The 21,410-nt window shown below is 42.2% G+C and overlaps 1 protein-coding gene across 6 annotated transcripts in view; it reads left to right on the top strand.

Annotated features, from left to right (window-relative positions):
• The window catches only part of spns2 (spinster homolog 2 (Drosophila)), a 141,164-nt gene extending 119,954 nt beyond the window's left edge, over nt 1-21,210 (top strand). For all 6 annotated transcript variants that reach the window (XM_036933358.1, XM_036933360.1, XM_036933357.1 and 3 more), the window contains one exon: nt 17,921-21,210. Coding sequence is in view for 1 of the 6 variants with exons in the window: in XM_036933359.1 (XP_036789254.1) it covers nt 17,921-17,929 (9 nt within the window). In the remaining 5 variants the exon portion in view is untranslated. The remainder of the gene's footprint in view (nt 1-17,920) is intronic.
• Nucleotides 21,211-21,410: the final 200 nt, after the last annotated feature.

Raw genomic sequence — 21,410 nt, 5'->3', positions numbered from 1 at the left:
TGTATGAAGAGGTGTCAAGATGTGTAAATGAGATGGAGCTGCCTTGGGAAAAACTCGTGGGTTTGACAACCGACGGAGCACCTGCGATGTGTGGACACAGGAGCGGACTGGTGGCGAAGATACGGGAAAAGATGCAAGAGGAAAACGCGACAGGTGAGCTGACAGCTTATCATTGTATCATACACCAGGAAGCGTTGTGCGGTAAAGCCTTGAAAATGGAGCATGTAATGAGCATCATCACGCGCACAGTTAACTTTATCAGAGCCAAAGGTTTGAATCACCGCCAGTTCAAGGCATTTCTGACGGAGTTAGAAACGGAGCATGGTGATTTGCCTTATCACACAGAGGTGCGATGGCTAAGCCAGGGAAAGGTGCTTCAAAGATGTTTCGAGCTTCGTGAGGAGATTTGTCTGTTCTTGGACAGCAAAGGGAAAGACACAACACAACTCCGAGACGAAATGTTTCTGTGTGAAATGGCTTTTCTGTGTGACATTACGAGTCATCTGAATGCAATAAACTTGCAGCTGCAGGGTCGGGATCGTGTCATCTCTGATATGTACAGTACAGTGAAGGCATTTAAAACCAAACTGACTCTGTGGGAGACGCAGATGCGGAAAGAAAATTTGAGCCACTTTCCCAGCTGCCAGACCATGAAAGAGAAGCTCTCTACCAGTGCGTTCCCGAGCACACAGTTGGCTGATAAAATAGGTATGCTTGCCGCTGACTTTCGACGCCGATTTGCTGACTTTGAAGCACAAAAAAGCAGGTTGGAACTGCTCGGTAACCCATTTGCTGTTGACGTGGAAAGCTCACCACCAAACCTCCAAATGGAGTTGATTGACCTCCAATGCAATGATGCACTGAGGGCAAAATATGCGGCAGTGGGTGCTGCGGAGTTCGCCCGTTTCCTCCCCGGCACAATGCCCCAGCTGCGCATCCAGGCTGCTCAAACGTTGTCTATGTTTGGCAGCACATACCTGTGTGAACAACTGTTTTCTTTGATGAACCTGAACAAAACATCACACAGAAGTCGACTTACTGCTGAACACCTCCACTCAATTCTGAGGATTTCTTCAGCTCAGAGCCTTACCCCGAACATTGATGAACTTGTGGAAAAGATGGGACACCACCAAGTATCACCCTCAACCTCAAACAAGTGAACATTACTGTGCAATCACATATTTAGAGTTTTTACTCAGTTCAAGTTTAAAAGTTAAAATTTAATATTTGTTTTCACTGCATGTTACTTCTCCTTAAACAAAGTGTTGTTTTTGATTAATAGATTTTTGCACTTTATTTTTTTGTATTTCAATCCAATTATATTTTTAAAATATTTCAGTTGAGTGGATGATAGAAAATTGCTATTATTGTTTTTTCTTTGAAGTAAATTTAGCCCACTTTTGCTAAAATAGAAAATATAGTCTACTGATGGTGCCTTGAATACCGGTTTCTTTCATTTAATGTTCATGTTATGGGGATATTTATATAAAGGAAATTTGTCTTTTGTGTCTGTTGAAAATTAAAGATTACTGACAGAGCCATAAGAAAATATTGCTTTATTTATCTGATCATATTGTAATATATTTGTTAGGTTTTCAGTAGGTTCAATTAGGTTCACTAGACTATATGCGTCATTTAAAAATTTTTCAATGAACATTCGAACAGTCCGGCCCTCGTCTTGTAGCTGATTTTTTTATTTGGCCCTCCGTCCATTTGACTTTGACACCCCTGCGCTAGTGGAACCCCTTGCCAACAGCCAATGAAATTGCAGGGCGCCAAATTCAATCAACAGAAATCTCATAAATCAAATTTCTCAAACATACAAGTATTAGGCACCATTTTAAAGATAAAATTCTCATTAATCCAGCCACAGTGTCTGATTTCAAAAAGGCTTTACAGCGAAAGCTCCACAAACGATTATGTTAGGTCACCACCAAGTCACAGAAAAACACAGCGATTTTTCCAGCCAAAGAGAGTTGTCGTGTCTTTGGCTATGCCGGATTAAGTGATATGACATGCTATTCTATAAAATAATTTCTCCGTAATTAATATCACCTGATTGAGCTAATCATGTAAATGTAATTACCTAGAGAGTCGGGCACCACAAAATAATATTTATAGAGCTGTTATCTTATGAATAAACGCTTAAAGACCTAGTAATATTTTACATCAATAGCAGTTAATATGAATCGTCCTCTTAATTCAGTCTCATCTGAAAGTTGTAAATTCTTGGTTATCTGCACAAACCCTGGCTAACAATTTGAATCAGCAATACAAAATTGGGTTTAATTATTTATTTACTCAATACCTAACAAATCACACAGAATTACACATACACATAATTAAATCATAACTTGATTACAAATTATGTAATAAAGAAAAATGTCCATAGCGGGCGTAAACAGATATGACAGCTTGTTACACAAAGGAAAAGGGCTGGGTTTGAGTGAAAGAGCGGGAAGACTGAGGAACAACGGGAAGAAGCTGTGCTATCGTAAATACAGTATATTATGCATTCGAAATTACCGCCCATTTGGAAAAGGAAAATGCAAAAAATATTTACTCTGAGCTGCGCTTCGGTAGGTTGGTGGTAGATGGAAGGCCGTGTTGCCCAACCGAGTCCATTGAAGAATGTCTCTGGTTGTCAGTTGGATACGTTGTAGTAACGTTGTTGTGTGATAGACGGAAGGGAGAGGAGGGCGTGTTTGAAAAGTTTTATAGCCCATGTCCCTTCACAGGGGCGGGCCACTGATTGAGCAGAGCCCTATCTTATGAAAACCCCAAATCTCACATTTTAGAACGTTTTAGAACGTTTCAAACGTTCCGTTTGATAAAAAAAAAAATGCCCTTAGTAGGTTACCATTATTTGTGATGGGATGAAATGTGATTTTAGCTTCTAAAATGTGAGATTTGGGGTTTTCATAAGATAGGGCTCTGCTCAATCAGTGGCCCGCCCCTGTGAAGGGACATGGGCTATAAAACTTTTCAAACACGCCCTCCTCTCCCTTCCTATATAAGCCCTTGACCTCCTGTTCTGAGGACTTGAGGACGACGGTCCTATGTCAGAATGGTTCAGATAATAACTACAGAACGAAGCCAACATCAGCGTGAGCTTTGGTTGCGAATGGTATGAACTTTGAACTCTTATTCACTACAGAAGTGATACCTCCTAGCCGTTGAGTTAGCAACAGCAGATGCAAACAAGACAATCAATTTTCACAGGAAAATAACTAACATTTTTCTAAATACGAGTATCAGTGGATTATATCTACGCTTAGGTTTTTTTTTACGCATCCAAAATAATAACAGGAGCTGGTAAAAAATAATGTACAATAGCCTACATACAAAAAATTGGGATGTCCGCTCACTGTTTTGATGCTGCTCCTAAACTTGATATTATTGCTGATTAAGATTTATTTCAAAGTCTTGTGAGCCAAACCCTTTATTGATAGTCTTGACTACTTGGCAAATGCATTGGGCAGGACAAAAACTGTCTTCACTGAGAGGGGTTGGGGTATGCTTGTTTTTTAATCAAATGAAACGAAATGGGAAAAATACATGTTTTTTTAATGTTTCTAAACACAAGGTTTACCGGCACAAAAAGCACATCTCTCTTGTTCCATGTGTATATGGGCACTGTTCCTTACGGGTGGATTAACCCTAACGCAACATGCATAAAATAAACCCCTGAAACTAGATCCCCTACACACTGGTCTTAATGAGAAGGGAAAAAAACTGTTGGGGGAGGTTCTCTTCTACACTGTTCAACCAATCTAGTAAATATGGAGGAGGAGTTAAGATGTAGTGTTGCCTTGTTAATGTCCAAAAGTGGAAGTCTTGTTAAGTTTGGCTCTCTTTTAATTTCCCCTGAAAACCAGAACATCCAGCTGCTGGGGACTTGGCAGAAGCTACAGGTGGATAGGATGCGCTTCCGTTGTCAAAATCCATGTCATAACCAACCGGGTTCTTGCTAATACCAGCTTTTCAGTTGGTCATAAATATCCCCACCAGTGCATACTGAAATTGACACTTTGGTGCACGTTTTTTAGGACACACATTAAATATTGCCACCCCTCCCACCTCGTATGAGACAGGTAAATGACAATTTCTGGCACTAGGGTTTGAAAATAGAGTGCCAGCTTTAACAGGTCGAAATTGCAAACGAGTGTGTGTTTTACAATTGCGCTGGCTTAACGCCAGATGTGTATGACTGTTTAAAAATTGAAGTAACTTTCAATCTCCGATAAGAAAATAGTTTTTCCTTCTAACTAACTACAAGTTGTAGTGCCCATAAGACACTGGCGTAATGCTCTACAATCATCCTTTAAGTGGGAGACTTTGATTCAATGCTTTGAAAGAACTGGGAATATTGGATACTTTAATTATACTTAGAAAGCACTTTCCCCTAGTTTCCATAGACCTTTTAAATGGCGATAACATTCATGTCGTCGTATTGATCTTTGATGTACCTCTTGGTTCCAAGGTCTATTGTGTATATTACGGGATGTCGTCGAGGAGTCGTCAGGGCCTTGGTACCCACCCTCCTTCCTCTCTTTATCACACACACACACAGGCACACCTCCCTCCTTCATCCCCTTATCACACTCCGACACACACACCGCTCAGCCTCTCACATTAATTATCAAATCCCCCGCCCCGTCCCCCAAAAAATAAACACACACACAGGGGAAATGTTCTGCATTGCCAACTCTCCACAGCAGGACAATGGGGAGGTTTTGGAGTAACAGACTAAAAATAACAAGATTACACCCTGACCCACTGATTGGCAAAGATTGTGTTTCATGTTATTGTGACTTGGCTTTTCAAGGTTATCGTGTTTATACATGGGGTCAAGAATGTATCTATCCCTTTGTGCTCCTGTCTCGGCTAATTAACCTCTTTGCTTGCTTGATATGCTTCAAATGTATACAGTTGAAGTTGGAAGTTTACATACACTTAGGTTGGAGTCATTAAAACTCGTTTTTCAACCACTCCACAAATTTCTTGTTAAAACCTCTTAGAGCTATTACCCCCCTACTTTTTTCAATTTCCGCCTGAAGACATACCCTAATCTAACAGCCTGTAGCTCAGGCACAGAACCAAGGATATACATATTCTTGGTACCATTTGAAAGAAAACACTCTGAAGTAAATTAATTGAATGTAGGAGAATATAACACAATCGATCTGGTTTAGATAATACAATGAAAAAAAACATTCAGATAGGATGATGGGGACAATTTCAGTGAAAAACATAAGAGGGCAACAGTACTTGTGCAAAGTTTCAGTATGATAACTTCCAAAATGAGTGTGCTACATGACATTTATCATGAAGTCACCCAGGTGTCCCACACAAGTAGCCCAAATGTACCCAAGTGGCCAAATTGGTGAAGTTATACATTTTGAATGGAATAACTATATACAAAATACCAAAATGGTATTCTAACACACCCCCCCCCAAAAAAAAAAAAAAATTGAGAAAAAACATGAAAAAATATATACATTTACAAAATAACACTTTCAATATTTGGAAGACCCTCAGTCCTCAACACAATATTATGCTGCTGATGCCAGGTGCCATAGCACATCCATGCCTGCAGAAATACATTTGGGCAGATGAACACCACTTGTGGCAGGAGCTGGATGAACCAGCTTCAGTGGGGGATGGACACCTTGGCACTGGGGGCTCCCATTCGGAGTCAGTGTCACTGTGAAATAAAATGTTCAGTTAGAATAGTTTCACATATGAGCCCTGTATCAACAGGTATAATAAACAGATATATATATATATATATATAGTACAGGGAACATAAGGTTGAATATATTATTATAGACCTGTAGATCTACTGTCTCATTTATATTATGACATTTCAGCTAGATCTACTGTCTCTATTATATTATGACATACCAGCTAGATCTACTGTCTTTATTATATTACAACAGACCAGCTGTATCTACTGTCTCCATTTCACTTTGGCCATTGTGGGCCTGCCCCCCCCCCCCCCCCTCAACAGCCTCAAATAGGCTATTTCATTTCACAAATAATATTGTATATTATTCATTTCAAACAACGGCATTAGTATGAGAAGAACTTACCAGTCCAAAACGATGTCCTCTCCGTTCAGAAAATATTCCTCCATTTGGGAATCGCTAAATGAATCGTCCTCGATAAATTTATTGTAAAATTATGTGTACATCTGTATATCTAGACTTAGATTTAGCTTGCCCTGACTTAGTCACCATACTGATTGATATATAAACAGTTGAATATGCGCTTTACCAAAACAACGCTGTGTGCAACATGCGTTGCTCCTTCCGGTATGAAACTTCAATAGCGAATGACCCTCTTTACGCCGGAGTTTACTACATGGGTTGGTCTTCCAACACATAAACATTACATATTGCCGTTTACCTCAGCTCCTTGGCTATCTACCCAGCTAGATTTTAAGACGATCAGTGGTCATTGGGTTAAAATACGGTCAATCAACGAAACAACGGGCAAATCGTTGGTGCACAATGATGTCATTACTTGTTGTCTTCTAATCGGTTTCTTTCAGTCAATACGTCCCGCGAAATGACCCATTAGGTTTGGTTGTGTAACAAACAAACCAGTTGATTGCAATGAAACCAAACATGACTGGAAAAGTCACATTCTGTGTGTGTATTTACCTCGAGTGTGTCGTCGAAAATGGAATGAGATGGAATACACGACACAAGCGGTTCACAAAATGTTTCGTGTTCGGCTGTAAAAATGGATTTTATCAAACAATAGACCATTCGTTGTGTAACAATGAGCATTGGGATTGCAAACAGAGGAAGGTCGTCAAAGTAAACAATTTATTTTATTGCAGTTTGTGATTTTGTTACACCTGTGCTAGTTGAAATAGTTGTTTTTTATGCATCGTATTCGTATGCATCGTATTCTTTCGCAGTAAATCATTTTTTAAATCTGACAACGCAGTTGGATTAGCAAGATTCTAGGATTTCGAAACATGTGAGACACTTGTATTTTCATGAATGTTTAAAATGACTATTTATGTTGCGATCATCGTATGTTGTCGAATTTCATCCCGCTACCGGGTTCCGTGCGCAGAGAGGTTAACAAACTATAGTTTTGGCAAGTTGGTTAGGACATCTACTTTGTGCACAACAAAAGTAATTTTTCCGACGATTGTTTACAGACAGATTATTTCACTGTATCACAATTCCAGTGGGTCAGAGGTTTACATACACTAAGTTGATTGTGCCTTTAAACAGCTTGGAAAATTCCAGAAAAGGATGTAATGTCTTTAGAAGCTTCTGATAGGCTAATTGACATTATTTGAGTCAATTGGAGGTGTACCTGTGGATGTATTTCAAGGCCTACCTTCAAACTCAGTGCCTCTTTGCTTGACATCATGGGAAAATCAAAAGAAATCAGTCAAGACCTCAGAAAAAAATTGTGGACCTCCACAAGTCTGGTTCATCCTTGGGAGCAATTTCCAAATGCCTGAAGGAACCACGTTCATCTGTACAAACAATAGTACGCAAGTACAAACACCATGGGACCACGCAGCCGCCATACCGCTCAGGAAGGAGACGCGTTCTGTCTCCTAGAGATGAACGTACTTTCTTGCGAAAAGTGCAAATCAATCCCAGAACAACCGCAAAGGACCTTGTGAAGATGCTGGAGGAAACAGGTACAAAAGTATCTATATCCACAGTAAAAACAAGTCCTATGTCAACATAACCTGAAAGGCCGTTCAGCAAGGGAGAAGCCACTGTTCCAAAACCGCCATAAAAAAGCCAGACTACGGTTTGCAACTGCACATGGGGACAAAGTTTGTACTTTTTGGAGAAATATACTCTGGTCTGATGAAACAAAAATAGAACTGTTTGGCCATAATGACCACCATTATGTTTGGAGGAAAAAGGGGGATGCTTGCAAGCCGAAGAACACCATCCCAACCATGAAGCACAGGGGTGGCAGCATCAGTAGGGTCTGGTGCACTTCACAAAATAGATGGCATCATGAGGTAGGAACGGGATGTGGATATATTGAAGCAACATCTCAAGACATTAGTCAGGAAGATAAAGCTTGGTCGCAAATGGGTCTTCCAAATGGACAATGACCCCAAGCATACTTCCAAAGTTGTGGCAAAATGGCTTAAGGACAACAAAGTCAAGGTATTGGAGTGGCCATGACAAAGCCCTGAGATCAATCCTATAGAAAATGTGTGGGCAGAACTGAAAAAGTGTATGCGAGCAAGGAGGCCTACAAACCTGACTCAGTTACATCAGCTCTGTCAGGAGGAATGGGCAAAAATTCACCCAACTTATTGTGGGAAGCTTGTGGAAGGCTACCCAAAACATTTCACCCAAGTGAATTGAGTATTTGTAAACTTCAGACCCACTGGAAATGTGAAAGCTGAAATAAAAAATTATCTCTACTATTATTCTAACATTTCATATTCTTAAAATAAAGTGGTGATTAAATGTCAGGAATTGTGAGAAACAAATATGCTCGTGCTTAATAGCCTACTGAGTCATGGAATGCAGTATTTCATGGAATGCAGCAAATCAGGTTTCCTGAACCACAGCCACTCCGAAAAAAATGTCACTTGTGTTTCATTAGACGTTACTGTTGCCGAGTCCATCAAGGAAAACCACCAATCCATTCACACAGTGCTTTTAACATACATGATTACATTGTGCATGTTCAAATAATGCAGTCATTATTTTTCAACATGCTTTCACCTGGGATTTGAACTCACAACCTCTTGGCTCACAGCATTCCGATCTTCCCGCTATTCAACCATGTCTGTGTCAATGGCTGTTTTCACCTGCACTGCTAGCATTTTTTTTTAAATCATAGTGATTAAGGAGTAACATTAAAACAGAGTAATATGCCCCACCAACATCAGACAACTATACAGAAAATTGCTGGAACAAGTAAATCAAATCAATGAGGGGAGTATAGTCAGATGATCTGATTATTGACAGAGACATGGTGGTGTAGCAGGAAGATCAGGATGCTGTGAACCAAGAGGTTGTGAGTTCAAATCCTAAGTGAGGACAATAGTGTTTAGAAATGCATGCAAAATTTAATTGTGTGTCAAATATGTAGGTTGAAAATATTGCATGGTAAAAGATCTGTCTAAGCCAGCGTTTCCCGAACTTGGTCCAAGGGGTTCATGTTTTGGTTTTTGCCCTAACACTACACATCTTAATTAAGAAAATTAACACTGGAGTGATAGATGTGCAGATGATGATGTGAAAGTAGAAATACTGGTGTGCAAAATAGCAAAAAGTAAATAAAAACAATATGGGGATGAGGTAGGTAGATTGGATGGGCTATTTACAGCTGCAGCGATCAGATAGCTGACGTTTAAAGTTAGCGAGGGAGATGTAAGTCTCCAACTTCAGCGATTTTTGCAATTCGTTCCAGTCATTGGCAGCAGACAAATGGAAGGAAAGGCGGACAAAGTAGATGTTGGCTTTGGGGATGACCCGTGAGATATACCTGCTGGAGCGCGTGCTATGGGTGGGTGTTGTTATGGTGATCAGTGAGCTGAGATAAGGTGGAGCTTTACCTAGTAAGGACTTATAGATGACCTGGAGCCAGTGGGTCTGGCGACGAATATGTAGCGAGGGCCAGCCGATGAGAGCATACAGGTCGCAGTGGTGGGTGGTGTATGGGGCTTTGGTGACAAAACAGATGGCACTGTGATAGACTGCATCCAGTTTGGTGAGTAGAGTGTTGGAGGCTATTTTGTAAATGACAGCGCCGAAGTCGAGGATCGGTAGGATAGTCAGTTTTAGTAGGGTATGTATGGCGGCGTGAATGAAGGAGGTTTGTTGTGAAATAGGAATCCGATTCTAGATTTAATTTTGGATGTTTAATATGAGTCTGGAAGGAGAGTTTACAGTCTAACCAGACACCTAGGTATTTGTAGCTGTCCACGTATTCTAAGTCAGAACCGTCCAGAGTAGTGATGCTAGACGGGCAGGCGGGTGCGGGCAGCGATCGGTTGAAAAGCATGCATTTCATTTTACTAGCGTTTAAGAGCAGTTGGAGGCTACGGAAGGACTGCTACAGCATATATACATGGCATTGAAGCTCGTTTGGAGGTTTGTGAACACAGTATCCAAAGAATACAGAATGGTGTCATCTGCGTAGAGTTGGATCAGGGAATCACCAGCAGCAAGAGCGACATCGTTGATATATACAGAGAAAAGAGTCGGCCCGAGAATTGAACCCTGTGGTACCCCCATAGAGACTGCAAGAGGTCCGGACAACAGGCCCTCCGATTTGACACACTGAACTCTATCTGAGAAGTAGTTGGTGAACCAGGCGAGGCAGTCATTTGAGAAACCAAGGCTGTTGAGTCTGCCGATAAGAATACGGTGATTGACAGAGTCGAAAGCCTTGGCCAGGTTGATTAATACGGCTGCGCAGTACTGTCTTTTATCAATGGCGGTTATGATATCGTTTAATACCTTGAGCGTGGCTGAGGTGCACCCGTGGCCCGCTCAGAAACCGGATTGCCCAGCGGAGAAGGTACGGTGGGAATCAAAATGGTCCGTGATCTGTTTGTTAACTTGGCTTTCGAAGACTTTAGAAAGGCAGGGCAGGATGGATATAGGTCTGTAACTGTTTCGGTCTAGAGTGTTACCCCCTTTGAAGAGGGGGATGACTGCGGCAGCTTTCCAATCTTTGGGGATCTCAGACGATACGAAAGAGAAGTTGAACAGACTGGTAATAGGGGTTGCAACAATGGTGGCGGATAATTTTAGAACGAGAGGGTCCAGATTGTCTAGCTCAGCTGATTTGTACGGGTCCAGCTTTTGCAGCTTTTTCAGAACATCTGTTATCTGGATTTGGGTGAAGGAGAAGCTGGGAGATGCTTGGGAAAGTAGCTGCGGGGGGTGCAGAGCTGTTAGCCGGGGTTGGGGTAGCCAGGAGGAAAGCTTATTGAAATTCTCGATTAACGTGGATTTATTGGTGGTAACAGTGTTTCCTAGCCTCAGTGCAGTGGGCAGCTGGGAGGAGGTGCTCTTATTCTCCATGGACTTTACAGTGTCCCAAAACATTTTGGAGTTAGAGCTACAGGATGCAAATTTCTTTTTGAAAAAGCTAGCCTTTGCTTTCCTGACTGACTGCGTGTATTGGTTTCTGACTTCCCTGAAGAGTTGCATATCGCGGGGACTTCGATGCTAGTGCAGTCCACCACAGGAAGTTTTTGTGCTGGTTGAGGGCAGTCAGGTCTGGAGTGAATCAAGGGCTGTATCTGTTCTTACTTCTACATTTTTTGAAAGGGGCATGCTTATTTAAAACCTCTACTGACTCCCCATCCCGCATGCGGGAGCGTAATCATCGCCTGAAACTAATTAGCATGATGCAACATACATAAATATCCCTAGAAAATATTCCTATTCATGAAAATCACAAATGAAATATATTGAGACACAGCTTAACCTTTTGTTAATCACCCTGTCATCTCAGATTTTCAAAATATGCTTTACAGCCAAAGCTAGACAAGCATTTGTGTAAGTTTATCGATAGCCTAGCATAGCATTTTGTCCAGCTAGCAGCAGGCAACTTGGTCACGGAAATCAGAAAAGTAATCAAATTAAATCGTTTACCTTTGATGAGCTTCGGATGTTTTCACTCGCGAGACTCCCAGTTAGATAGCAAATGTTCCTTTTTTCCAAAAATATTATTTTTGTAGGCGAAATAGCTCCGTTTGTTCTTCATTTCAATGAATGCATATTGCATCTTTAACCATCATTTATTCATATTACTTTACTAAAATATTTCAGTTGTGTGTGTGTGTATACATTTGTTTTATTTGATGACTTTATTACTTCATTCCAAGTCATCTCTATAGAGCTGCGGCCTATCCTGTTTGACAAATCACTATTTTAGTAGTTCTTTAAAGTAAATAAGGCATAATGTTATGAATACTGGATACCAACTATCAATCACTTAGAGTAGATCATGTATTTTCAGGTAGAGCCCACACAGATCGACAAGGAACGCAATGGATTGAGGTCATTGATGTTTATTACCACTTTTTCTGCGCTAAACTATGTAGAATATTGGCTTGTTGGAAACTACAACACCCCTGCTACATCGGGCTAGAATTGATTTATCGCTAGAGAAGCTGCACGTTGAGCTCCGAAAAAACCTGAACAAAATGGAATTCAAGTAATTGAAGCGACATCGGTCAATTAGTTGTTTAAAAAAAGAAAAAGAACAGTTCATCGCTCAACACTAGAGATCAGATAAGCATGGATCCAATTAATGTCTACACGGGGGTAAAGTAGTGTGGACGACGATAACCACAGAGGGCTGTGGATTCACATCGACAGCTAGCGCTTGTTAACCCACAGAAGAATACATGTTATAAACTGTCAACATTTCACTGTTAGATTTGACAGCAGGATGTTTTTTCAGCATTCGCTCTCCCAGTTCCAACTTGTGGTTGACCATTCATTCAGGTGGTCCATTTTTCAATGCAGCTCCAAACGTCTATTCAAACCTGTTTTTGCAGCTGTAGACAGTGAATCCAGACTATATATTTTTCTCCGTTCAACAAAAGCCTTGAGTACTCAACAGGGTTCTACTGGTTGGGTTTAGGATCCAGAGGGTACAGAGAGAAACATAACTACAGACCACACATACCGTAGTAGTAGTACACCCACCCCAGTGTGGTCTACCCTCCATCGGGCACCAGACCAGACATGAGGCCAGGGAAGGGGCTCTTCCTTCCAGTTAATGTGGGGGTGGGTAGGTGAATTTGATCCACATTTCTGCCCTCCTAGACTCTTGTTGACACTGTTAAATGTAGCAGCCAAAGAGAAGCCAGCACATGCACAAGATTTGGTTCTGTGTGCCAAGATACTGCCCTCCTAGTGTGCCTTTTCATAATGTGTCTATCGATACTCAAATCAAATCAAATGTTATTTGTCACATACACATGGTTAGCAGATGTTAATGCGAGTGTAGCGAAATGCTTGTGCTTCTAGTTCCGACAATGCAGTAATAACCAACAAGTAATCTAACTAACAATTCCAAAACTACTGTCTTATACACAGTGTAAGGGGATAAAGAATATGTACATAAGGATATATGAATGAGTGATGGTACAGAGCAGCATAGGCAAGATACAGTAGATGGTATCGAGTACAGTATATACATATGAGATGAGTATGTAAACAAAGTGGCATAGTTAAAGTGGCTAGTGATACATGTATTACATAAGGATGCAGTCGTTGATATAGAGTACAGTATAGACGTATGCATATGAGATTAATAATGTAGGATAAGTAACATTATATAAGGTAGCATTGTTTAAAGTGGCTAGTGATATATTTACATCATTTCCCATCAATTCCCATTATTAAAGTGGCTGGAGTTGAGTCAGTGTCAGTGTGTTGGCAGCAGCCACTCAATGTTAGTGGTGGCTGTTTAACAGTCTGATGGCCTTGAGATAGAAGCTGTTTTTCAGTCTCTCGGTCCCAGCTTTGATGCACCTGTACTGACCTCGCCTTCTGGATGATAGCGGGGTGAACAGGCAGTGGCTCGGGTGGTTGATGTCCTTGATGATCTTTATGCTCTTCCTGTAACATCGGGTGGTGTAGGTGTCCTGGAGGGCAGGTAGTTTGCCCCCGGTGATGCGTTGTGCAGACCTCACTACCCTCTGGAGAGCCTTACGGTTGAGGGCGGAGCAGTTGCCGTACCAGGCGGTGATATAGCCCACAAGGATGCTCTCGATTGTGCATCTGTAGAAGTTTGTGAGTGCTTTTGGTTACAAGCCGAATTTCTTCAGCCTCCTGAGGTTGAAGAGGCGCTGCTGCGCCTTCTTCACGATGCTGTCTGTGTGAGTGGACCAATTCAGTTTGTCTGTGATGTGTATGCCGAGGAACTTAAAACTTGCTACCCTCTCCACTACTGTTCCATCGATGTGGATAGGGGGGTGTTCCCTCTGCTGTTTCCTGAAGTCCACAATCATCTCCTTAGTTTTGTTGACGTTGAGTGTGAGGTTATTTTCCTGACACCACACTCCGAGGGCCCTCACCTCCTCCCTGTAGGCCGTCTCGTCGTTGTTGGTAATCAAGCCTACCACTGTTGTGTCGTCCGCAAACTTGATGATTGAGTTGGAGGCGTGCGTGGCCACGCAGTCGTGGGTGAACAGGGAGTACAGGAGAGGGCTCAGAACGCACCCTTGTGGGGCCCCAGTGTTGAGGATCAGCGGGGAGGAAATGTTGTTGCCTACCCTCACCACCTGGGGGCGGCCCGTCAGGAAGTCTAGTACCCAGTTGCACAGGGCGGGGTCGAGACCCAGGGTCTCGAGCTTGATGACGAGCTTGGAGGGTACTATGGTGTTGAATGCCGAGCTGTAGTCGATGAACAGCATTCTCACATAGTTATTCCTCTTGTCCAGATGGGTTAGGGCAGTGTGCAGTGTGGTTGAGATTGCATCGTCTGTGGACCTATTTGGGCGGTAAGCAAATTGGTGTGGGTCTAGGGTGTCAGGTAGGGTGGAGGTGATATGGTCCTTGACTAGTCTCTCAAAGCACTTCATGATGACGGAAGTGAGTGCTACGGGGCGGTAGTCGTTTAGCTCAGTTACCTTAGCTTTCTTGATAACAGGAACAATGGTGGCCCTCTTGAAGCATGTGGGAACAGCAGACTGGTATAGGGATTGATTGAATATGTCCGTAAACACACCGGCCAGCTGGTCTGCGCATGCTCTGAGGGCGCGGCTGGGGATGCCGTCTGGGCCTGCAGCCTTGCGAGGGTTAACACGTTTAAATGTCTTACTCATCTCGGCTGCAGTGAAGGAGAGACCGCATGTTTTCGTTGCAGGCCGTGTCAGTGGCACTGTATTGTCCTCAAAGCGGGCAAAAAAGTTATTTAGTCTGCCTGGGAGCAGGACATCCTGGTCCGTGACTGGGCTGGATTTCTTCCTGTAGTCCGTGATTGACTGTAGACCCTGCCACATGCCTCTTGTGTCTGAGCCGTTGAATTGAGATTCTACTTTGTCTCTGTACTGACGCTTAGCTTGTTTGATAGCCTTGCGGAGGGAATAGCTGCACTGTTTGTATTCGGTCATGTTACCAGACACCTTGCCCTGATTAAAAGCAGTGGTTCGCGCTTTCAGTTTCACGCGAATGCTGCCATCAATCCACGGTTTCTGGTTAGGGAATGTTTTAATCGTTGCTATGGGAACGACATATTCAACGCACGTTCTAATGAACTCGCACACCGAATCAGCGTATTCGTCAATATTGTTATCTGACGCAATACGAAACATATCCCAGTCCAAGTGATGGAAGCAGTCTTGGAGTGTGGAGTCAGCTTGGTCGGACCATCGTTGGACAGACCTCAGCGTGGGAGCCTCTTGTTTTAGTTTCTGTCTGTAGGCAGGGATCAACAAAATGGAGTCGTGGTCAGCTTTTCCGAAAGGGGGGCGGGGCAGGGCCTTATATGCGTCACGGAAGTTAGAGTAACAATGGTCCAAGGTCTTTCCACCCCTGGTTGCGCAATCGATATGCTGATAAAATTTAGGGAGTCTTGTTTTCAGATTAGCCTTGTTAAAATCCCCAGCTACAATGAATGCAGCCTCCGGATGAATGGTTTCCAGTTTGCAAAGAGTTAAATAAAGTTTGTTCAGAGCCATCGATGTGTCTGCTTGGGGGGGGATATATACGGCTGTGATTATAATCAAAGAGAATTCTCTTGGTAGATAATGCGGTCTACATTTGATTGTGAGGAATTCTAAATCAGGTGAACAGAAGGATTTGAGTTCCTGTATGTTTCTTTCATCACACCATGTCTCGTTAGACATAAGGCATACGCCCCCGCCCCTCTTCTTACCAGAAAGATGTTTGTTTCTGTCGGCGCGATGCGTGGAGAAACCCGTTGGCTGCACCGCCTCGGATAGCGTCTCTCCAGTGAGCCATGTTTCCGTGAAGCAAAGAACGTTACAGTCTCTGATGTCCCTCTGGAATGCTACCCTTGCTCGGATTTCATCAACCTTGTTGTCAAGAGACTGGACATTGGCAAGAGTGCTAGGGAGTGGTGTGCGGTGTGCCCGTCTCCGGAGTCTGACCAGAAGACCGCCTCGTTTCCCTCTTTTTCGGAGTCGTTTTTTTGGGTCGCTGCATGGGATCCACTCCGTTGTCCTGTTTGTAAGGCAGAACACAGGATCCGCGTCGCGAAAAACATATTCTTGGTCGTACTGATGGTGAGTTGACGCTGATCTTATATTCAGTAGTTCTTCTCGACTGTATGTAGTGAAACCTAAGATGACCTGGGGTACTAATGTAAGAAATAACATGTAAAAAAAACAAAAAACTGCATAGTTTCCTAGGAACGCGAAGCGAGGCGGCCATCTCTGTCGGCGCCGGAACTCATGACTACCAAGCTGTTTTGTGGGTCTAAGTAGTGCAGCCTATCCATTCTGCCCAGGCAAGCCAACCCTGGTATTGTAGCCAGTCAAGCCTAGCTAAACCATGCTGGGTGTATGCAAACTATGCATGTAGCCAGCCAAGTCAAGGCATTCTGTGTCTATTTGCTGCCTCCCAACCTCCCTTTGTCATGATTTGCAGCCTCCCTCCTGAGCAACACCCCCTCCAATTGGTTTGTTTGCATTTTTTGGGCAGCACTCAGGCTGATCAGCATGTGTCCCTGCTTAATCTTCCTCCTGGTCACTTCCCCCGATGTTAACCAAAAGAGCTTTGGAGAAGGTGCTAGTTCTGGAATACTGCTGTAGAATTTCACCACTCCAGACATGCTTCAGTAAGGCTGTGTCTATACAGAGGTTGGTGGCACATTCATTGGTGAGAACGGTTTCCATGTGTTTGATGCCATTCCATTCCAGCCACTATTATGAGCCATCCTCCCCTCAGCAGCCTCCACTGGTGTCTAATGCAAACATATCTTACACCTGCTAGTCTGCTAGTTTTCAAAGCATCCTTTCTTTCCAGGGGAATGTTATTGCCAACCTATTATTGTGTATGACAATTATTGGAAATAATTACCATAATAAAGCTGCAATCCTGACTAAGAGTTTTTGGCTTTGTGGCACACACACACACACAAACACATTGTTCTCTGAAATCCTATAATCTTGCAGCGTTTAAGGTAATTACTCTTGTTGTGGATGGGAGGCTGGTGGTACTATGAGGGAGAAACAGTGGAACAGCAACCAGCCAAGCCCCCTGCTCTACTGCTCTAATCCTATTGTAGTTCTCAGCAGAGCGCTGGAGCATCCACACACACACTTCTCTAATTCAGTAGGGAGGGAGGGAACAACAACAACAAACATTTTGGCTGAGTGAGACAGGTGTTATATCCCCCAATACATCTGTTTCAGTGTAGTAGGTTTAAAGATGTCGATGTGGCACAAATTGAGGGAGTAAACACAAACATGCGTGTTCATGTTTTAGCGTAGACTGTGGAAAGATCTATCAGTTGGTTAAAGACTGTGAAGAGATCTATCAGCTGGTTATCTGTTCCCAAGTGTGGCCATGTTTTGGTGTGAAGGAGAGGTCCATTATTGCTGGATCATTCCCAGCGGGCAGCGAGTGTATCAGAGTAGAGCCATGCTGAACCAGAGCCAGGCAAGCCACCAGACAGTGTTTGTGGTGTTTAGGTTTGTATGGAGTGGAGAGGAGTAGTGTGGAGCTCCATAGCTCCATAGCTGCTCCCAGTGGGGTTGGTGTATCGGAGCAGAGCCAGGCTGACCCAGAGCCAGGCAGAGCAGAGCCACCAGACAGATGGCCGAGCCGAGGAGCACTGGAGCACTAATTACATGGGAACATCCTGTGGGGAGGCCAGAGCCTAACCACACTCTCCATTTCCTCTTCTCTCTCTCTTTTCTGTCTCTCTCTTTCTCCTTCACTCTCTCTCTTTCTTTATGTCTCTCCAGGTCTCCTGAGGAGGGGCCGTCCTTGGGAGGAAGCAGAGGCTCTGCATGCTGCGCTGAACGAGGGAGGATGAAAGAGAGCGAGAGAGAGGGGCAGCTGATCCACGTCTTTATACCCAAGCCATCCACCTTTAACTTCTTCATCCTCTTCATCACCACCCTCATCATCACTTTTCTTATTCAACATGTTGTGTGGAGGCTGTTACTGTTTATAACTGGAAAGAGGGAGCGCTTTGTTTAACCCTATAGAAGCCTCAGTCACACCACTCCATGGACTGGCCAATCACACAAAGCAGTGGGCTGAAGCCAGCCAATCGGCTCGGCAGCTGATGGCCTCTGACCTTTTCGGGTTGTCTACTAAGAGCGAGTCACAGAACCACCTGGCCCCTCCCCCAGTGCGATACTACTGAATGCTGAACATGGACCTGCCCTATCTGTCTGTCTGTCCATCTGTCTGTATGTCTGTCACATGACCTGTCAATCTGCACCAAGAGCAATATCATGACATTCCACCACACAGAGGTTCTTTATTGACTGCCGTCACTATAACAACCACCACAACCATCAAAACCAGGAAGTCACTTAAAGGCCAAAAAATGTATAAATAGTGAACAAAGTCAGTGACCCCATTTCTCTCTCTCCATCCACCATGACAGTCAGGTCTGATGATCCATCCAGCCAGCCTTAAGACTTTGAGCTTATACATTAATGACACACAGTGCAGGCAGGTTTCTTATTTTCTTTTCATCCCCCCTTCCATGTTATATTTTGTTTCTATGTCTTTTTTAGCACTTATATTAAAACAGTGCCGGCCACACCGTACCATACTCAGTAAGTGATCAAAGATGTTTTTATTCTACCCTGTGATGTTGGATATGAAACTGGAGGTTATTCTTGATTGCCTATGATTGTTTCAGTAGGCTTAAGGTGAGACCTCCCCAGCTCATTGATGAAAGGACACTGGAGTAGTACATGTTTTATAGTTATTCTAATGTAAATGTTTTTTTTGTTTTTTTTAATATGTAAATGCTCCATTTGAACCTAATAGAAGCAGTTTTGAAGGGGTGAACGATATACTTGTTTTTACCCTGCTTTGAAGGGAGCAATGCATTCTATACAGTGGGAGAAGTAGCCTAGCATGCATTGGCCCTATCTGTGAACAATGTTCCTTTTAACCAAATTTATCTCAGATGGTTGGATTTGAGGTTCCGGACTGGATACACCACACACGTTGAAAGAGAGTGACAGTGGCACCTTTTAATGGTGGATTAAGATTCACTATCCCCAACCAGTCACAATAGCTGTCTTTGTGCACACACAGGGATTAGTTTACCCATTGTGGATATCCCATTCCTGGAGTTGAGGAAAGAAAAGGACCCTTAAAAGAGCGAGCCTCAGTCGGTTGTAGTCATAAGTTAATTAGCCACAGAAATCAAACCCTTCGAAAGGCATCATATTGCCCAGGTTAAATTGGAGGAGTTTTTACCTGTATTCACCCTCAAATGGGGACTAGGAGTTGTGGCATTGGAAAAAAAGCACTGCTTTCATAGGATACAGAAGAAAATACATTTTTATCTCTGATTCACTATATACACAATGGAGATTATTCTTTACTGCCTATGTCATATACTAATGGACCATTCTATGCATCAGTTTGGGCATCATATTTGACAGTTTATGCAATCTACTCTAACATAATATGTCAAAGAGGAAGACAATAATCATTTTTAGGACGAATTCTGTACTTTACAACGCAACGAAAGCAACTTTTCTCCAACACACAACTCTACAGAAGGAATATGTGGTTTCATATTTTCTATTGAAAGGAAAGCACCTTGTAGAACTTGATGTGAAAATGTGTGGAAATTTTGTGATAGATTGAATTCATTGGATAGGCTTTGAAATGGTTATTGTGTAGTAACGTATGGGTCTGACTCATCTTGGCTTGGTGTGTGTGTGTGTGTGGGGGGGGGGTCGTGGGATGATGGATGTATCTCTATTACCAGTTCATTTGTCTCAGCTTCCCTCGCTAGATCTGTGACCCAAATGTTACCCTATCAAGTCCACTACTTTTGACCTAGGCCCATAGGGCTCTGATCAAAGGTAGTGCACTATATTGGGTAATATTTCAGAAGCAGACATAAACTGTGAGGAGGAGAGCTCTCTGAATGTGATTCTATCCAACCTGATGTGTTTACTAAGCAGCAGCATCTTAATCAAGTTTCTTATCTTTCTTTCCTTTCTTTTATGGACTTTCTTTTTATACAAATTAGTTTTATATATGACTGCAATAGAGATATATAGCTATATTATGCAGCGATTTTAATATATTGTAAATGATGGCTTGGATGCAATATATTTATTTGTTTGTTAATGAAGATTGAAGAATAATCTGTAAAGGGAAGTTGATGTTTTAAGTATATTCTTGAGTATACACTTTATTGTCTCTTTGGGTTAAGAAAGGCTCCTACGTATACATTCATCATATTGTATTGCAATGAAACAACACAATACCTTTTTACATCACTGAGAATCCTTGTGTTTACTGTGATCATGAATTGGATATCACACACACACGCAAACGCACAGACACACACAAACACATACACAGGGAACTGCATCGTTAACCGTTTTATAACCGAAGTATTGTTCTATGCTCTATTGCTCAATGCTTCATTTTGTATTTTCAAAAGTGTCGCTTCTTTTTCTAGACCAACAAATCAAAGTATTTTGCACGTTAATTTTCATTTGATTTTGAGAAGGTGATATTCAGGGATTTATTTGTAACCCTTAGCCCATAACTGGCATGTTGTTCTAGAATCCACTTCACACATTCTATAGAACTCTGTAGAACACTCTCCCACAGAGCACAGAACACTTTCATGCTGGCATTCTGTCTTAGAACAACAGTAGAGGGGCACATTGTTTTGTTTGGATGGGTTATGAATAGAGGTTCACACAATTCCAAATTTACATAATTTAGATAAAATATCCTTTAGAAGTAAAAACATAATTTGTATGGAGTAATTCTATTTGAATAATCACAGGAGTGATGTATTGAGAATGTGCTCTTTCTTGTCATACAAGAATCATGTAAAAAGAGGCCTATTTCTGATATTGAGCAGAAAACCGAGGTTATTTTTATTTTTAGAATAACTGTGTTAAAAATAAGTGAAAAAGAAAATACAAGCGATCAACAAAATTATTCTAGAACTTAACTGTGACACTCCCTCAGGGGGTGATATGAAATGTACACCTATATGTAAATGATCAAATAAACGTATTTAATCAAAGTGTATCACAGCGTCATCATTTGCATCTGATTCTCGTGTGTTTCCTTCTTTTCATTTTTTTAAATCTTTGAAGATATATTTTATCTTTCAAAATATATTTGACTGTGAAGGCAGATGACAAACAATAACAGTATCACCATTAAGAATCAGTTGAATCACATGAGTTGACTAGTCATTTCTCTTTTGAAGTAGTCAAATTA

Source organism: Oncorhynchus mykiss, chromosome 10 (assembly GCF_013265735.2).
Source record: "Oncorhynchus mykiss isolate Arlee chromosome 10, USDA_OmykA_1.1, whole genome shotgun sequence".
In the NCBI taxonomy this organism is placed as follows: domain Eukaryota; kingdom Metazoa; phylum Chordata; class Actinopteri; order Salmoniformes; family Salmonidae; genus Oncorhynchus; species Oncorhynchus mykiss.
This window is presented reverse-complemented; position numbering and strand designations above follow the sequence as displayed.